The 13,782-nt window shown below is 43.2% G+C and overlaps 1 protein-coding gene across 1 annotated transcript in view; it reads left to right on the top strand.

Annotated features, from left to right (window-relative positions):
• The window catches only part of LOC102383324, a 186,712-nt gene that overhangs the window by 170,609 nt on the left and 2,321 nt on the right, over window positions 1–13,782 (top strand). Inside the window, exons 65-72 of the mRNA XM_014519708.2 lie at window positions 1,118–1,305; window positions 2,472–2,569; window positions 4,906–5,090; window positions 5,727–5,929; window positions 6,750–6,945; window positions 9,130–9,239; window positions 12,189–12,311; window positions 12,867–13,008. Of these exons, the coding sequence (XP_014375194.2) occupies window positions 1,118–1,305; window positions 2,472–2,569; window positions 4,906–5,090; window positions 5,727–5,929; window positions 6,750–6,945; window positions 9,130–9,239; window positions 12,189–12,311; window positions 12,867–13,008 (1,245 nt within the window). The remainder of the gene's footprint in view (window positions 1–1,117; window positions 1,306–2,471; window positions 2,570–4,905; window positions 5,091–5,726; window positions 5,930–6,749; window positions 6,946–9,129; window positions 9,240–12,188; window positions 12,312–12,866; window positions 13,009–13,782) is intronic.

Below are 13,782 nucleotides of genomic sequence, written 5' to 3'. Positions count from 1 at the left end.
GGAAAAAGCAGGTCTGGCAAACTGAGTAAATATGATGCTGAAAAGCATGTTTCTATTTTGAGCTATCAAAATATGCTGATCTAGACTCTGGTCCCTTATACATTATTTACCTGCACGCATACACACACAAGCACACACACATGCACACACGCAGTCCCTAGTGAATCTTTGTACCTCTGGATACCCTCTTTAGCTAAACAAACAAACAAAAAAACCCCTCAAAGTGACTCCAGTTTAATTCAGCCATTCATTATATTTTGGGGAAAAAAATGAATAATCTTTTGTTTTATGATGCCCTTCAGGGTCTGTCAGACCAGGATTAAGGGCAGATTCCTCTATTGAGTGCCTGCTGGAGGCTCCCTACTAAACACACTGGTTAACCAGAGCACTTCTAATTCCAGCATCTGAATTCAGAAGATTCACATTAGTCTTATCTCAGGTGCTGTATTTGTTCTGTGGCTGAATGCTGCCAGCCCCCTCCTTTGCCAGTAGTTCACATTTCAGATGGACCACATTTCCACAAGAAGTATTAGAGGAAACTAAAGTGGCCTATTATCAATTGTGTCCAAATAACAACTGCCTTCCCCTTGCATGGCAAAACGGAGAACTCTCTGAACCACGCAACAGGATCAGTCCTTCAAGCATGGCTGGTAACAGGACTTGGATCTTGGACTCCTGTTCAATATGTGAGTCATAAGGACCAATACATCCCCTTGCTCCACCTTGGAAGGTTACAAGATAGATACAGTGCAGCCAGGCTTCTAGGCTTTTCTGCCCATGGAAGGCAGATATAGCTGGATTGAAAAAGCATTTGCAGAACTTTCCTCAAAGTGGTTTTTGAAACGAGCATGTACTGCCTGTCTCCCCAAGGGCCATTGCTGGGCATGTAGGTGGACCATAGCCATAGCTAAAGGCCCTCACTTTTACCAGCTCCTACTGACCCATGCCAGGGTGTTCAAAGAAGCACAGGTCTTACCTGTGCTTCACACCAGTGCCTCTTTCTTCATCTTGAACTCCGACCTCTGCCTATGTTGGGGGAGTAAAGATTCTGTCCTAAACTATAACTGGGGGTGCACTTTAAAAACATTATCTAAGTTCACTTTCATGCTTGTTTCAGAACCATTAGCAACTCTGAAGGATGCCTACTATGATGTGACTTTGAAGCCACTAGACGAAGTTTGGCAAGAAAAAACAGAGCAGTATATGAAGAAAATCCAGGCTTTTGTGCCCAATATTGTAAAAGATGTTTGGCTTATGGAACCAATCCAGGTGGCACTCAGAGCTCTGAAAACAAGCCTGGATATGGTTAGTATAAAATAATTCTTTATTTGTATAAAGGGGTGAAGATGTAACTTACAGATTGACACCCCTATTTTGAATTAAAGAGCCTTTTTATATGCAGGTTTGGGTCTCACCCAGGTTGACTTGCTTTTCATACTTGGAAATTAAGTATTACAAATAGCTTCCATTCCATTTTCTAGTTCTGGCAACATTAACGTGCAATTATAATCTGATTCAAGGTTTTGTCTGCTCTACCTGGACATTGAAAGCCACATTTTTCAAAGTGCTGTCAAGCTAAATCCTAATGTTGCAGTGAAATGTCTAAATGTCATTTTTGTGCACATAAATTGTCTGGTTGACTCCCATCTTGATGGTTTGTGTCTACACATCTAGAACTACAGGTTTGGGGTTTTTGCTGCTTTTGAAAATTAGGTCCCTGTTTCAGAAAATAGAGCAGCATGTCCTAATGTCTCTGGCCAAAATTACAGTGCTAGCAACATTTTTGAAACCTTCATGATTGCCGCCCTCCCACCCCAAAGGGATTCCTATACATGTTGAGTTTGTAAATATCTCTGGTCTTTTAGTTCACTGTCCTTTTTGAGGTCATCTGTGCTGTGATAGCAGTGGGCACATCTACATGTGCATTTTACTATGCAGTAGACTAATTTACTGCACAGTAAAGTGTCACCATCTACACATGTGCCACAATTAGGGTGCTTTAGATTAATTTCCTCTGGTGTAGGATGGCCCCATCAGATGCAGGTACTATCCGATGATGGAGTAGATTACTGCACTTAAACGCACGTGTGGATGGCGTGGTCGGGATTAGTTTCTTCTGGCTCAAATTGCACTAGAGTTTATTCAGTCTCACTAATTGCACATGTGGACACACCCAGAGTCTAGTAATGGAGATCTAAATCCTATCCTTTGCTTCAGCAACTGTAGTGTATCAACTCCCTGAAATTAGCTATTGCATGAGGGATACATCATCTAATATACATCTGTCTGTATTTTCATTTGCCATCTTGCTCAATTACACCAAATAGCTGTCAGGCACATGGCCAATGTGAAGGAGAATGGAGCATCATTTTTCTGAAGAATTGTCTGATATTGCAGCAAAAATCTTGTCTTGCCCTAAAACCACATTAATGTAACAGCTACTTTTATCATGTGGTCTGTCACTTGAGTAGGCAACCCATCAGATGCTAAGGTGGGCAGAAGCAAAGTTGTCCCAAGGTGTGAGCAAGATCTGGAAGCCCTTATCAAGCCTGTACAGCTTTTCAACCAGGTAATAATTTTGGATTAACTCTATTCTGTGGTATAGCACTTTCTTCAGCACATAATATTTTCTTAACACGTTCTCACAAATTTGCTTTTTAAGTCAACTTCCCTGATTAGGAAAGCAAGCATCCCATGTTCTGGGCAGTCTTTATACAAAGTTATCTACTGTAATGGGCTGTTTATTTCCTGCTTAAAAATAAATATCTACCAGCAAATAGAATAGTAGTCTTGGTAAACTCAGCCTGAAATAGCACATTGCTTCTGCGTTTTAGAGTTATTATATATCATTATAAATATAAATATTATATATTAATGATATTATATATTGATATATATATTATATATATAATATAAACAGGGGAGCTGTTGGGAAGGTCAAGGCGAAGATGGAACTGGGACTAGCAACCTGGATCAAGGACCATAAGAAGTCCTTTTTTAAATACATAGGGGGTAAAAAAAAGGTTCCGGGTAACATAGGGCCTCTGCAGGACACACTAGGAAGTCTGGTGGTCGCACCAGACATCAAAGCTAACTTATTTAACAACTTCTTTCCCTCCGTTTTTCGGAGCGGGGGCCAGGTCATCCCCCCCCATCATGATCCCTGACAGTCCCAGGGGAGGCGCAGCTAGGCCCAGGGTCGGAGTGGACCTAGTCAGGGACATCTTGGTGGGACTGGACACATCCAAATCAGCAGGTTCTGATGATCTCCACGTCAGAGCACTGAGGGAATTAGCAGAGGTCATTGCGGGTCCCCTGCCACAGCATTACGTGCACTCGTGGTGCTCTGGCGAGGTGCCGGAGGACTGGAAGAGGGCCAGTGTGGTCCCCATTTTCAAAAAAGGGAGGAAGGAGGACCCAGGAAACTATAGGCCTGTTAGTCTCCTATAGGCCTGTTAGTTACCCCGGTCCTGGGGAAGCTCTTCGAGAAAATGATCCTGGAGCACATCTGCGAGGGACCAGCAGGAAAGTGCATGCTTAGGGGCAACCAACATGGGTTCATCAGAGGCAGGTCCTGTCAGACCAACCTGGTGGCCTTCTATGATCAGGACACTAAATCCTTGGATACAGGCATTGCGGTGGACATAATCTTTCTGGATTTTAGAAAAGCCTTCGACACTGTCTCTCATCCCTTTCTCATTAAAAAATTAGGCGACAGTGGTGTCGATCCCTACATGGTCAGATGGGTCACCAATTGGCTGGAGGGCTGTACTCAGAAAGTGGTGGTGGATGGGTCTTTTTCAACCTGGAAGGATGTGGGCAGTGGGGTTCTGCAGGGCTTGGTCCTCGGGCCTGCACTGTTCAACATCTTCATCAGCGACTTGGATGAGGGGGTGATTAGCACCTTGTTCAAATTCACAGATGACAATGAGATGTGGGGGGAGGTGGGCATGCTAGAGGGGAGGGACAAGCTGCAATCAGATCTGGACACATTACAGGGGTGGGCAGATGAGAATAGGATAGGTTTCAGCACTGACAAATGCAAGGTACTGCACCTGGGGAGGAAGAACCAGCAGCATACCTACAGGCTGGGGAACTCCCTTCTCATCAGCACAGAGGCAGAAAAGGATCTTGGAGTCATTATTGACTCAAAGATGAACATGGGCCACCATGTGGGGATGCAGTCAGAAAGGCTAACCGCACCTTGTCATGCATCCACAGATGCATCACAAGCAGGTCCAAGGAGGTGATCCTCCCCCTCTATGTGACCTTGGTCAGACCTCAGTTGGAGTACTGCATCCAGTTCTGGGTGCTGCACTTCAGGAGGGATGTGGACAACATCGAGAGGGTCCAGAGGAGGGCCACTCACATGATCAGGGGGCAGCAGGGCAGGTCCTATGAGGATAGGCTATGGGATCTGAACCTGTTCAGCCTCTACAAGAGGAGGCTGAGAGGGGGTCTGGTAGCCGTCTATAAAGTGGCCAAGGGAGACCAGCGGGCAATGGGCGAGTCCCTGTTCCCCGAGACTACCGGGAGTAACAAAGAACAATGGCCATAAGTTGACGGAGAGTAGATTCAGGCTAGATATCACAAACCACTACTTCACAGTCAGGGTGGCTAGGATCTAGAACCAACTTCCAAGGGAAGTGGTCCTCACTCCTACCCTGAGGGTCTTTAAGAGGAGGCTGGATAGACACCTTGCCGGGGCTGTCTTTCCCCCCCATGGCCGGGGGTCAGACTTGATGATCTGCTCAGGTCCCTTCCAACCCTACTAACTATGAAACTATGAAACTATTTTTGCAGTTGTAATGCATTTTTCTCCATTTTTAGATGAGTAATACATAAAGTGCACTGAATATCTTTTAATGCCAGTGAGATCACAAGTGAATCATTTGTGCCCCACAGGAATTGTTCAGTGGCAGTGAACCTGCCGGTTTTACCCAAAGGAGAACACTCTATGGATTTGGCAAATATTACTAACTACCTCATTGAAGAAAAGCTAATGAGGCCCCTCAGAGACTTCTATAACATCAACCCAGTAGCAGAATACTACAGATTCAAACGGAGGATGATGGAGAGTCCATTTGAATGCAAGTCTTTTGATGAAAGTTCTGTTTTTCTTAGGAGTCCCATTTCTGCTGAGTTGCATGAACTTCTAACCACTCCTTAGTAGACAACAGAGCTTCCAGAAGTGGTTGTTTTCTATAGCTCCTGGATCTGGGCAGTATTTGGAGGGCATTAAGATGGGGTTTCAACGGCATAATTTTCAGAGGTGCTTTACATCTACAGTTCCCTTTCACTTTAAAAGGAGTTGCCTACTTGGTGCTTGTGGAGCAAGAGAATCATTTCCTGTTCTATTTCTGATATTGCTGAACTTTCTCTGAGACAGACACTTATCATTTATTCATGTTTCTAATACAAGAATATGCATATATATTTAGCACTTGTATTTTAAATAGAGATCAGCTCATGTGCAAACTGTGGATCCTCATTTCAGATCTCCCAGTTTCAGAACTTCTGAATCCTGGCTAATATAAAAAATGATAGATTTTTTTTCCTGCTAAAAATTCACTATTATGGAAAAGCTTATAACTGGCTTAGAATCTATATACTGATGATTATCTTAGAAAAGTCTCCTGAGAAGTAATAGGCTGTTCTGACACTGATATAGTGCACTGCTCTGTGCACAGTTTAGTGACACTGCTCTTATATATGACTTTCTCCAGATCATGCTGTGTTGATGGGGAACAAACATGTTATGACTTTTGATGGAAGGATTTATGATCTGGCATCAAAGTGCAGTGTGCTTCTTGCCAAGGATTTTGTTCACAGCACCTTCACTGTAGTGCTGAACCAGGAGACCAGTGGCTCAAGATCACTCTATGTGGAGATGAACCAGGCAGTGTTTGATCTGTACCCAGGACTGAAGGTGGGAGGAGATATTCAAGTTTAATTGCAAAATAATGAAATGTGTTCTGGAAATTGCATTGTTGGAGCTGTTTGTTCCCGCATCTCTAAACCAATAAGGGTAATCTATCCAGTTCATTGCTTTCCCTCTAGCATGCACGTCTGCCACTGTGGGAGACAGGCCTATTTGTTGAGTCTGCTTGGAGACATGAGCAGAGGAGTGATAGGAAAAAACCCCACTGTGGGAGACAGGCTACAGGGCTAGATGGACCACTGATCTGACCCAGTATAGCACTTTGCCTTCTTATAGTCTTATAACAGAAAGAGCAGTATTGAAATCATTATATTTTGACAATGAAGCCAAGCACCAAATGTATCACTTTTCCAGACTTAGCATAAATCGGGGCTTATAGACCTGTCATGTATCAGCAAGCAGGACTAATTCTCAAAAATAAGAGCTAATACTGGTAAGTGTGGACAATATCCTGCCTCGCTCCTGGATGCAGGAAATGCAAGAAGGCTTAAGGAAACTTACCCTTTCTTCTTGCATGGGCACTATGATGCCAGGAAGATTTACAGTACTTGTGTTCTGGGTAATAAACTCAGCGTACCTGGGTGGCCTTGTGCCTTTCTGCCCCAAAATGGGGCAGTTCATAGATGGCACTGCCCAGCCTGCACACACTGAGCTAACCAGCCTGTGACCAGAAATAGTACTTTCCAAATAAGTCAGATTTCTGGCATTTGACATTACAAACACCAATGGGGATTTTAGGAGTATCAGTTCTTTGTAAAACCCTGCCGAATATTATTTACTTGGAGATTTTTTTTTTTCATTTTAACAGATGTCCAAGGTGTACAATCTTTCCCTGGCGGAAGAGAGTTGCCAAAGTCTTGATTTTGATCTGTCTTTTGAAAAAAATGGCGTAATTGCAAGAAAAGAAGCTAATACAATCGAAGTGTCCAGTCAGAATGGAGTTTCTGTCTCCTGTGACTTTCATCATGACCTCTGTACCATTACATTGAGTGGATGGCATCATGGTTAGTATTAAACACAATCTTAGCAACACTTTAATTGGACCCTTCTGCTTCTAGCTCGTTTTTCCTCTATCTCTGATGTCTAGAGACCTCAGTAACTAGATTAAAAACTGCCCTCACCTGCCCTTCCCAGTTCATTTCATACTAGCCCTGGTGATGGCACCAGACATTCCTAGTTAATGTGACATGAAATAAATCCATGTAGTAAAACCACAAATGTTTACATAAAGTTCCTGTAACTTTAGCTGCCTCTTAATGCAACCCATGGTGTTGACAGCTCAGCTCTGCTCCACCAGTCAGTATAAGAGAGCCATTGCTCTAGAGCAGGGATTTTAAACTGTTACCTTGTGGGCAGTGGGGCAAGAGGCATTAACACATTAACAGGTGTTAATGCAGCCATCATTTGCTGCCATTATGTGTCCTTAGTAAGGCTCTGTACCCGATTTCAGCAGCAGGCCCCATCCCTGCTTCGCCAAATTACCAGCCATTCCACTAGCTGTGTGGGCCAGGTGACGTGTTTGACACCCCGACTCCTGAATAGTCTTTGACATGCAAGACCAAATAGTCAAACCCATTGTATAATGGATGCTATGGCAAGCTCTCCTTTTTTAACCTGAACAAACCATTTCTGCATTTTAGCTGAACTTCCCCAGGCAGGACAGGAAGGCTGGAATTCTGTTTATATCCATGCATCTAGATGGCGTTTTCTTGCTGCCTACCTTGCTGGTTTTGGCCCTGTCTTTGTGCTGTGGTTGCTTGGTCAGGCTTGGTGCTCTAACCATCCCACCACAGGACAGGCATTAGCCAAATCCCCTTCCCAGTGCAATCTCTGAGGCTGCGCCACAGCCTCTTGCCTTTAGTCATTGCATAGAGCAGTCCAGTGGGAAGCATTCTACCCCAATGGGAAGACTGGATTGAGAAAGAGAGATGTAGGCCTAAAACACAGGTTTCTAGCTTCCTGAGTAGTGCCCTGACCACTCAACTACTGGGGCTGCCATGTGGGAGGGCCCTTCTCCAGAGTGTTAACATCCACTAGTCATGGCTTGCTGCATTTTTGAGTCATAGATGCAGTTATGAATCCAGAATTGCTGTTTGTATGTAGCTCTGTATGTATCCAGTCAGTACACAGGCTAGGGTTACCATATTTTCAGTCTCAAAAAAGAGGATACCTGTCAGGGGACACCTCACTCCAAACCCACAGCCCTCTGGCACTGCCAGTGCCCCTCACTCCCAACCTGCAGCCCTATGTCCCTGCTGCTGCCCTTTACTCCCAACTTGCAGAACCCTGGTCCTATGCTGGGCTATGCTGGTGCCCCTCACTCCCAACCCACAGCCCCCTGCACCAGGCAGCCTGGCTATGCCCCACCCAGGCAGCATTTCCCAGGTGCCCTGCCCCTACAAGCAAGGGCAGTGGCCCCTGGTGCAACTAGCTTGGCCATGCAGTTCCCCACTGCCCCTGAAGGGCCCCTCCACCCCCTTCCCCCACTGGATGGGCAGGCACCTTCCTTCTGCCCTGCCTCAGCTCTCGTGCCTAGACACCATCCCCAGCATCAGCAGGCACCTGCTGCACCCCGCCACACACACACACACACACACACCCCTCCCCTCCCCCCCCCCCACCCCCTCCCCCACCTACACGCACACATGCATGCACACAGATTCACATGCCCCACACCCCCCGAGACAGTCTCCAAGCCCTGGCCCTCCCGCCCCCCATAGACTTACCTGTATCCAGCTACCAGGGCTGCTCCCATGACCCTGCCTGGCTATATGCCAGCCATGTGCATACGTGCACACATTCGCATGTGATCCCCCTGCCTCCCATCGCCCTCCCCACACTCTTGCCAGTGGAGCAGGGCAAAATCCTGGACATTTGTTCAGATTTCAAAAAACTGCATGGACGGACATGGGAGGACTCAAAAAGAAGATATGTATGGAAAAACCCAGACATATGGTAACCCTAGTATAGGCTACTGTGCATACTCGGTCTCTGTGCACACGTTTAGTATCCACATTGCAAGGGAAATAGGTTTGTTACCCATACCTAAGCACCAAAAATGTCACTTGTGTGGCTAAAAACTGACATTTAGATGCAGAAAAGAAATAGCGCTCTACCCTCAGTGCCTAAAGGCAGTTTCTAAACCTGTAACTTTGTGCTCATTTTACTCAGTTTTCCTTTGTTTCCAGGTGTGTCAGCTGGTCTTTTTGGCACTAATGACAATGAAGCTGGAAATGAATGGATGCTTTCTAACCACTCTCACTCCAGCAGCATGCAGGAATTTATACGGAGCTGGCAGGTAATCAGCTGTCTCTCTGCTACCTGAAAAGACTCACAAAATGTGTCCATCTAGGGGTCACACTCAGACAGAAAGGGCCATATGTAACCTGCACAAACTACTACTTCAGTTTTCCTAAAGAGGTTAAATCAGTTCCATAAAAGTGGGAATATTTCCTTATACAAGTCAGCCACACAATCTTGGAAATGTACCAGTATTTTCACCATAACAGAACTGCATTTATTGCTTAAACTTTCTAAGCAAGTTAACCTTCAGGCTGAAACCCTGCATTGTTAATCTAAGAAATGAGCCAAAGTGTGGAATCCTGCAGGTTGCTTCTGTTAGAATGAGAATTGTTGATGAGATCTGGTTATCTTTGATGCACATCTGTTACTAATGAATGTGCTGGGCTCTCTTTCACTGAATACAGGAGCAGTAACACAATAGCAGATAACCCCAGGCCCCTTTCAGCCAGCCTGGAGCCCCCAGGAACTCTCAGCTTTTCTCAGGGCCAGTACTCATGGTAGCTGTATCTGATCCTTTCTTGCTTCCTTCTCACTTACCTCCTTTAGTCTGCTCACTGTCTCTCTCTCTAAAAAGGCCAACTTTCAAGCAATGCAGATATATGCAAGCAACCTGAATTAGTAAAAAAGAAAAATAATCAATGAAAAGTAATATGCAAGAAACTTATTATAATGGCATTAAAAAAGCCAGGGAAGCATGAATGACCTTTTTTAAGTGGTTGATGTCATAATGGCTCTGCTTATGCTATTGATTGCTACATTTCATTTGTATGCCACACAGCCTCTTTGCAGTGTACATTACTGCTGAGAAGAATTTATAGATGACTTTTGCTGAACTCTGTGCATTGCTTGCAGTCATATCCCATTCAGAAAAAGTAATAAAAAGATTGACTTGCTGATAATGTAACATTGACATACATCATGAAGTCAATGGACAGGAATATAAATATGCAAAGTCAGGAACTCTATCTAACTCTTAGGAACTTTATGAAGAAGTAGGAGACAGTATGGTGGACAATGTACCATATTTACCCAAATCCAAGACTACTTAAAATTTAAGATGACCCCCCCCAATAATTTCATTCCATGTATGGAAAATGTATACATTTGTTATAATTTTCCAGGTATAAAATCTCATTATTGGGGGGTTGTCTTAAACTCACCCTCCCTCCTCCCCCACTGCTACAGAGGGGAAAGCAGCAGCAGGCAGCTGGGGAGTAGGCAGTCCCCTTGCCCTCTGCCCCTCTCCCCATTTCTTCCCCTTGCAGCCTACCCAACCACACCCAGCACCTGCCCCCACTGGTTTTCACAGCCCCTGCCTCCTTATTCTCCCCTCCCCCCCCACCATGGTCTGATGCAGCTCCAGCTAGATTCTCTCCCAGGTAATGGAGCCCTTGCCCAGACATGCAGCAGCACCCCAAGGCTGAAGCTGCACCACTACTGACTGGCTAGGCAGGGGATGGAGTCTTCATGTGCTTCGTGCCCAGCCGGAGTCAGAGCTGAAAAGGAGTTGGTAGAGGCTGCAAGGGCAGGCAAAGAGGACAGAGAGTGCAGAGATGGTGGCAGGTGGCTGCTGTTGTCTGACTCTGACCACCACCTATGCTCAGATCCAGAGTCAGAACTGCAGCAGCTACCTGCTCCCCCTCCACCTTTCACTTGAATCCAAGATAAGGGGCTTTTTTACCTATGCTGAAAAGGGGGCGGGGGAATCTTGTACCGGATTTGAGTAAATATGGTATTTAGTTGCCCTGATAAAATCGAATCAACCTTTCCCTCTTACATGGAAGGTTTGCTATAAGCAATTGGTGTTAGAAGGAAGACAGTAAGATCAAGTGCAGGGCAGATATGGCAGGGTGAGCAATAGTTGGAGGCCAAGCTTAAAGGAATAACCATGCACTTCCTTCTGCCTTGAAAAACTCACCTCAGGATCCTTACGTTACAGTCTACTGGTGGTGACAATATTACATGGCTGATAGGAAGGAGCACAGGAGCTAGCTAGCAGATTCTTATGCAGTACAATGAGATTGTGCCCAGTATTAATGGAAGGAAACACATTTAACTTTAGTGTTGAAAGACCAGGGGCCATGAAAACAAGGGAGGATAAAGAGAAGGCTCTTCAAGCAAGGAGCTATGCAGGTGCCTACTCACCTTAGAAAAAGGACTGTTTGGGAGGTTAACCTGGCAATTAAAGTTCTCACTTAATATAACCTGAGTTTACATTTGGATTTTGCTTGAACATAGAGGGTTCTATTAATGGAACTAAAGCATTTAGGGCAAGTATTAATTTTTTTTAAATTGCTGATCTGATGCAAAAACCCATAAGCACTACTCAGGCAAAACAAGCCAATTAATGTTGCTAATTGTTGATTATGACATTGGCTATCACCATATTTGTGACTTGTGAAGAAGCTTACCTAAAACAACCATTGCAAAAACACATCTGTATCTCAATACGCAAAAATGTTTGTCATTGCTGCTACCTTCATCCAGTGATCATCTGCTCTTAAAGCTTTCTTGATATATGTTAACAAGGATGAATACACTGGTAAAGTATTGTCTCTCTTAGATATAAAAGGATCTAGAAAAAAAGGTTATCTTAATCTATCATTTATAATGTTATCAAAAAGAGACCTAGCCAACTACTTATTATTTCACCAGTCATACACAAAAAAAACTTTAATGAATCATAAAATCAATAGGAAAAGGAAACAATATCTGTAATCTGTAATATTTATAAGACAAAAGAGATACTTTGTTTCATTTATGAAGATTGCAAGGCACATCTTAATATTAATGAAACAATGAAATAATTATTCAGTGCAGTGTAAAACAATAGGTCTAAAAAGCCTTTATCTAAACTGTCTCCTGGTATAAATTAAGGGGCTTCTACTACATCAATGCTTTAAAAAACAATTTGTTTCTGTTCTGACTAGTCTTGTTTTCTCAGGTGACCAGTCAGTGCAGCCATGTACAGAAGAAAGTGAAGGCATGTCCCATCACAGCTAAGCAAAAATTTTGTAAAATGTTTTTTCAAGAAGCCCACTCTCCTCTCAGGAACTGTTTCAAAGTTGTAAGTAATACTAAGAATCAGCAGAGAAAAGTTTGAACTTCCAAACCACACAATACAAAGCTGTTAAAATTACAAGAGATCAAAGACTAGATTAATTTTCCATGGTGCTTTAGCTGGTATTTAGCAGAAATTCAATATTTTTTAAGGTTGTTGGTTGTAGCCATGTTGGTCTAAGGACATAGGTATGAAGTTCTTTGGGTAGATGTGATATTTTTTATTAAACAAAATAAAAGGATGTTTGTGCCTGAAAGCTTGCAAAGAACAATTTTTCCAACTATTCAGTAGGTCTAATAAAAAATATCACATCTACCCAAAGAACATTTTTAAATTCTTTTTTCTTTTATAATTAAATTGCTATATTTGCTGTACAGTTTTAAGTTACCTGACATGATTTATCCACTCTTGTTTTGCCAATGCTAATTCTCATTTGCATCTGAGAATTACAGACTAAAGGGAAAGATCTATTTATTTCCAAATTGCTGTCACACTTTTTGGGGTATGGGTTTGTGCTTTGCAGAACTGAAGATGTTACATACAACTTTGCTCATGTTTAAGGTGGACCCAGAACTGTTCTATACCATGTGTTCACAAGATTCTTGTGGATCCAGTGAGTTGAAAGCTGCTTGCAACTTGGCAGCAGCATTTGTCCACTTGTGCAACAGAAATTTTGTCCCCTTGGACATTCCTCCTCAGTGTGGTAAGTTTCATTTCTCTTCATCCTAAATATTCTACTTATGCTAACATTACCAAGTAACTTGTTTGCATGTTAATGTGGAAATGCATAACCCCAGAAACAGGAACACTGCTCATAATTTTTGCTTGTTTCTAGGCTATGGTTTGTCTCACTTCTTCCCCAGAATTCTATTTTGAATTTCACTTAAGCTTAACAGAAAAAGTTTCAAATTCCTCACTGGCTATCTTAATTCCTTTCAGGTTATTTTATAGTAGTCTAATCTGTAAATACTCTTTTTGCTTTGATCTTTTGTGCTTTAAATAAGTATTATCTATATTTGTGTTATCAGTATTCTGTGCTGTGTAATTTTGAAAAACACTTTCCTTCTCTCTACCTTTATATCTAGATTCATGTTATCAGTAGTCTGTGTTGTGTAATTCTGAAAAACACTTTCCTTCTTTCCACCTTTTCTAATGAAATCAGTCTGTTGTTTTAATCTTTCCTTAGAATTCCATGATTAAACTGGCTAATGATTAACCCTCAGCCTTATGTCTTGACTTTCTTTGAACTGCAGGGAAGAACAGAACCATCAGAAAAAGTGTTAGTGGAGGTCTAAAGCCCTAGAATCTCTGCCAAGATCAAGTGTAGGCCTCTCATATACTTCAGTTCATCTTACTCCTGACAGATTTACTGCTGAACAATTTTGGGAATTAGGCCCCTGGCAGACATTCAATTAAAGGTGCAATAGGGTCTGATGCTTGACCCCTGACAATCTCACTCCCTGCCATATTGATGATG

Source organism: Alligator sinensis, unplaced genomic scaffold (genome assembly GCF_000455745.1).
Source record: "Alligator sinensis unplaced genomic scaffold, ASM45574v1 scaffold73_1, whole genome shotgun sequence".
Lineage (NCBI taxonomy): Eukaryota > Metazoa > Chordata > Crocodylia > Alligatoridae > Alligator > Alligator sinensis.
Note: the sequence above shows the minus strand (reverse complement) of the source record. Positions and strands in the feature narration are given on the sequence as shown.